The sequence below is a fragment of the Sinocyclocheilus anshuiensis genome, unplaced genomic scaffold (genome assembly GCF_001515605.1).
Source record: "Sinocyclocheilus anshuiensis isolate Anshui unplaced genomic scaffold, SAMN03320099.WGS_v1.1 scaffold78, whole genome shotgun sequence".
Lineage (NCBI taxonomy): Eukaryota > Metazoa > Chordata > Actinopteri > Cypriniformes > Cyprinidae > Sinocyclocheilus > Sinocyclocheilus anshuiensis.
Genome location: NW_015544250.1, coordinates 802,241 through 807,160, shown reverse-complemented (window position 1 = coordinate 807,160; position 4,920 = coordinate 802,241). Strand labels below are relative to the sequence as shown.

Genomic DNA, 4,920 nt, shown 5'->3' with positions numbered 1-4,920 from the left:
GAGTATATCGCGCGTTTGCGGCAATCGCATAGCCCGGCGCGACTTCGCGTCTCTTAGCGTCTTTGCATTGAATGTAATCTACTTGCGCGAACTGAAGTCGCTTTAGGTGTACACACACCATTATGAATGGGAGAAAGTGCAACGCTCAAAAAAAAGAAGAAAAAAAAAGAATCATTGCTATTTCAACATAAGAAACAACATTTATGAGACAGTTGTCGCCAGATTTCATTGGTGATTTCAAATGAAATTTAATCATAAGCTTGGTGAACAGCTTTAGAGAATTTGATGTTTCCACATTCAAAAAGATGTACTTGCATGACTGAAATGGTTACCTGAGAGGCAATGGTCGCCAGTGAAATGACTTGTCTTAAAGGAACTTTGGAAGCAAGTCTTACAATTTTGCTTGCACTTCCGAATTTCTTTTTTCCACACTAACTAAACGCTCTCTGGCTCAGCCTGCCATTGTAGTGATTTTGTCATTTTATTTGGTGCTGCCTGTAACCTTTCATCATGGCAGTGTCTTTAGCACACAGACGGAGCTCTTCCTTGAATGGAGCACAACATCATGTGCTCAACCAGAAAGATAACAGTGCCAAATCCCACCAGACCGGACAGAACCAATCGAATCAGAACCTCAGTGACACCACAATGCTCCGGACAATCTGAAAGAGATGAGAGAGAAAAAGACAGACATGAAATCAACAACTGGCATTGTCTCTATTAAGAGACACATAAGCTGCACAGAGGTCATTGTGGCAGAAAGTGAGTTCCTGTCATTTTGTTTGAGTTCTTGCACCTTCGTGTTGTGGGCAGATCTCTTTGAGGTGAAGATGGACGGTCTTATTGCTCACTGGATTTGCAGCTGTGCAGCTGTAGGCCTCTGGATCAGTATAATGGAGCTCTAATGGTAAACTCAGGTTCATGCTGAGATCTGGATTGGTGGTCTGGTTCACAATTTCACCCCCTTTATACCATGAGATGGACACGTCTTGTTCATTTTTTACAGAGCAGAACACAGAGCAAAGTTCTTGATTTGGGTGAGCCACCGACGAACCAATCCTGATGGCAGGTACAGAAATTGGCTCTTTTTCACACACACACACACACACACACACACACACACATACACACACAGACAGACACACACACACACACTTTATATACTGATCATTAGTTATGAAAAAGACAATTATTTTTTTTTTGTATTGGCTATAACGAAATCTTACCATAAACATCAACTTTGAACGTCCTCGCTGGCATGAATCCACTGATGGTGACTTCATAAAGTCCAGATTCACTGGTGCTGATGTCCCAGATAGTCAGTGATCCAGTTTCTCGGTCCAGCTTTAGTCTGTTGACGAGTCTTGGTTCATAATGAGTGAAGACTGTTCCTTTAAACAGCTGTGCTATACGGGTTGTTTGGTCTCCACTTTCAAACAGCCACATTACTTCAGCATCTCTCTGTAGGCCAGTAGCTCCTGTTTGCAGAGTGACAACTTTTCCCTTCATCACAATCTTGAGTTCATCCCACCTACCATTTACAAGATCTAAAACAAAATCAAAATGGATTAAATGTGAGTTACAAAAATAAAAACCTACATCAGCTGCAAGAATCTAAGACAATACCTGGAATATGGCTTGGGACTTCTGTAGAATCAACCACATAATATTCAGGTTTAAATAACTATTAAGCATCTGTAGCAAATTGTCAGTTATACCACAGGAACTAATTTCAACTTTAGATTTTAAAAATAAATTACAAAGTTAATTTATATATTTTTAACACGCTTACACAATCCTACCATTTAAGATGCATGACAAGTGTAGGCCTACAGTAAATCGGTTGAACATACAAAAACCATCAGCATATTAGAATGATAATAAACTTAGACATAAACTTAGAGAAGTAGCTCCGGTTAGAATGTTCTTCCGCTGGATTCGTCTGAAAGAAGAAAGTCATATACACTTAGGATGCCTCGGGGGTGAGTAAAATGCAGCCTAATTTTCATTTTTGGGTGAACTAACCCTTTAAGCAGACAGTTCTTTGGATTAACTGTTTAAAACTGACTCTAGTGTGGTACCTCTACCTTATTTTACTCTCATGACTTTCAATAATTTTTCAGAGAACAGCAGCATAAACACTGACACATTTATTTCTCCTGGACACATTGAGTAGAATTCACATGACAGCACCAAAGTCTGATGCCAGCCAACCAGCAACCATAACCACAAAAACATTCTGCTTGTAAAACAAAGAAACAACAACAACAGAACAACATTAGGTTGTAGATAGCTCACCTTTCACATTGATGAAAAACGCAGTGTAAACCCACATACAGGAGAATATTTTAGCAGGTATCATATCAGAAATTATTGTAAGTTTGCCTGAACATTCAGTGAAGATCTTGTGTCTCAACTACGTTCAGCAGGAAGTGACACTGACCACGACATCAGGCTGGTCCTGCCCCAGGAGAGGGGTATGTTGAGTCATCTGAAGAGCCAATTAAATTATATGAAACAGTGTTAAATTCTTATCTACGTTGGGTTGTCATAGGCCAGAATAGAGCTGATTTATTGATTGATTGTCCTAGTCCATCTATGCAATCGACTTCGCCTTGCGACGCAACACTCTATAATAGAAATCCTAACAAAATAAAATAAAGGTAGTGAAATGTAAATTCATGATAAATATAGTTTCTAGGTTAACTAAACACAATTTGCCCTATGCTATCCATTCTCACTTCCAAGGTGTTTAATAATAAAATTAAAACACCCATTTCAAATGTAATACAGTTTATAAATTCTCCAGTGGTTTTCTATGGTAAAAATGCAATATCATTAATGCAAGTTTATAAATCACTCATTCAAAGCTGATTACCTCTGACAAACCTCTATTGTGCATCTGCTGGACAGTAAAGAGCAGCTCTCATCTCATCTAAAGCCAGTGATAATCTGGCAGTGATGAACAATGATGGATTGATGTGTGTGTTTTATGTAACTCAGATTGGGAGTTCAGCTGAAGGTGTGAAGGGTGTCTGACGGAAATAGAGGAAAAGAGAGAAAGTTACAAGACACATGACAATGATGATAAAACAACCAATAATAGGAAAAAAAACGGTAAAAATGAAAGCTCTGTCATCATTTACTCACCCTCATACAAACCTCTCTCTCTCATATATATATATATATATATATATATATATATATATATACTCTAAAAACTGCTGGGTTAAATATAACCCAGCGCTGGGTTAAAAAGGGACAAACCCAGCCATCGGGTTGTTTTGACCCAGCTATTGGGTTGTTTTGACCCAGCGGTTGGGTTGTTTTGAATTATATTTAACCCAGCATTTTTTAGAGTGTGTGTATATATATATATATATATACAGTGTATATATATAGAGAGAGAGAGAGAGAGAGAGAAAGGGGATAGGAACACACTTCCTCAGAAATCAGCTGACACATAACAGCTATCAATCACATCTGGCTGCTCACTTTCCAGTGCTGTAATCAGCAAACACACCATCCATCAGATGCACACAGGTGGAATGGATCACCCACAGAGTGAAGGACAGTTTGCTGGGCTCAATTATAAGGATGAGTTAGAGACTTTCAGGTCACTCACAACTCACAGGTTTTGTGTGATGTTTTGAATATTGACGTTATGAATTTTACTAATTTAAATCTGTCTGTAATCAAGGTAACAGATTGCCAACCTGCTGTCGAGAACGATACTCTTTAAAGCAAACAAATCAGTAATTTTGCACCATATGCCACTGTTTTTCAGAAAGAGCACTTGTATGAATTCATAGATATATATTATAGTTGCATAACTAATACCAGCTCAAAATACCATTACAAACTAAAAACCTAATAAATTATTTGAAGTTTTTAAAAGAAAGTTAAAATAATTTAAAATAATTATTAAAAAGTACAAAAATATTGTGTAATAATTGGCGCTGAGCGTATTGAGCGAGCGGAGCGGAATCTTCAGAAAGGCTCTGCGCTCTTAAGGAAATATTACCACTCCGCTCACGCTCCGCTCCGCTCACATGCTCTGATTGTGACATATACAGTATATACATACACATTTATAAAAAAAAATGTAAGTAGAAATATAAACGATTGAAGGACAAAAAAAATCCTTATTGTTGAACATTAGATTGTGTCCAAAAGCTTCAAAACAGACTATTTTATAATCAGTTTTCTCTCTCTCTTTCTGTCCTTCTCAAATCAAATTGATTCTCTAGAGAAGGAACAGCAAATGTAATTGAACATGTATCGGTGATTAAAAAGGCCATGATTGAGGAGCAGGCACATACTCATCAAATCAAATGAGCATCTGTTGTGCTGCAGTAGAGCTCTTGATTGAGCAGCACACAGATGGATGATGCCAGATAATTACAGGCTTCTGCATCTGCTGAGAAGAGTGCATCTGACCTGAGATTAATTCACTATCTTTACTGATCTAGAACAAACTCCATCTCACTTGACTCTATATGACCCATGTGAGAGACCCATCAGCTGGATCCTAAGTAAATTGTCCAGTTTGGATGAATCTGCAGTGTGTGCTGCTCTGAAACAGTTACCTGATCCAGTTACCATCAATCATATGCAGTCAACTGATCCAAGATCTGCTGCTGTGATGCAGGAGCTCGGATCACGAATCATTAGATTTAGATCAGATCTTCGGAAAAAAATATTTTTTTCTGATTTCTTTTTTTAATTTTTATTAAAGAGTACAAATCATCAAACCATTAAGGCAGTACAGTTATAAAAACAAAACAAAGAAAAAAAGAAAGTAAGTCTACACAGTTACAAATCCCTTAAAGGGGTCATATGATGCGATTTAAATTGACGCGTTTCAGAAAGGCGGGGCATAGAGGAGAAACAATAATGTACAATATGCGGAAAATAATG

At 37.8% G+C, this 4,920-nt stretch overlaps 1 protein-coding gene across 1 annotated transcript; it reads right to left on the bottom strand.

Moving 5' to 3' along the window:
* Positions 1-522: 522 nt before the first annotated feature.
* LOC107697815 (CD48 antigen-like) lies at positions 523-1,509 on the bottom strand. Its single transcript, XM_016498672.1, has 3 exons — positions 1,227-1,509; positions 797-1,084; positions 523-662 (listed from the first exon to the last, which is right to left on the bottom strand). The coding sequence occupies exons 1-3, from the start codon at positions 1,507-1,509 to the stop codon at positions 523-525; spliced, it is 711 nt and encodes a 236-aa protein (XP_016354158.1).
* Positions 1,510-4,920: the final 3,411 nt, after the last annotated feature.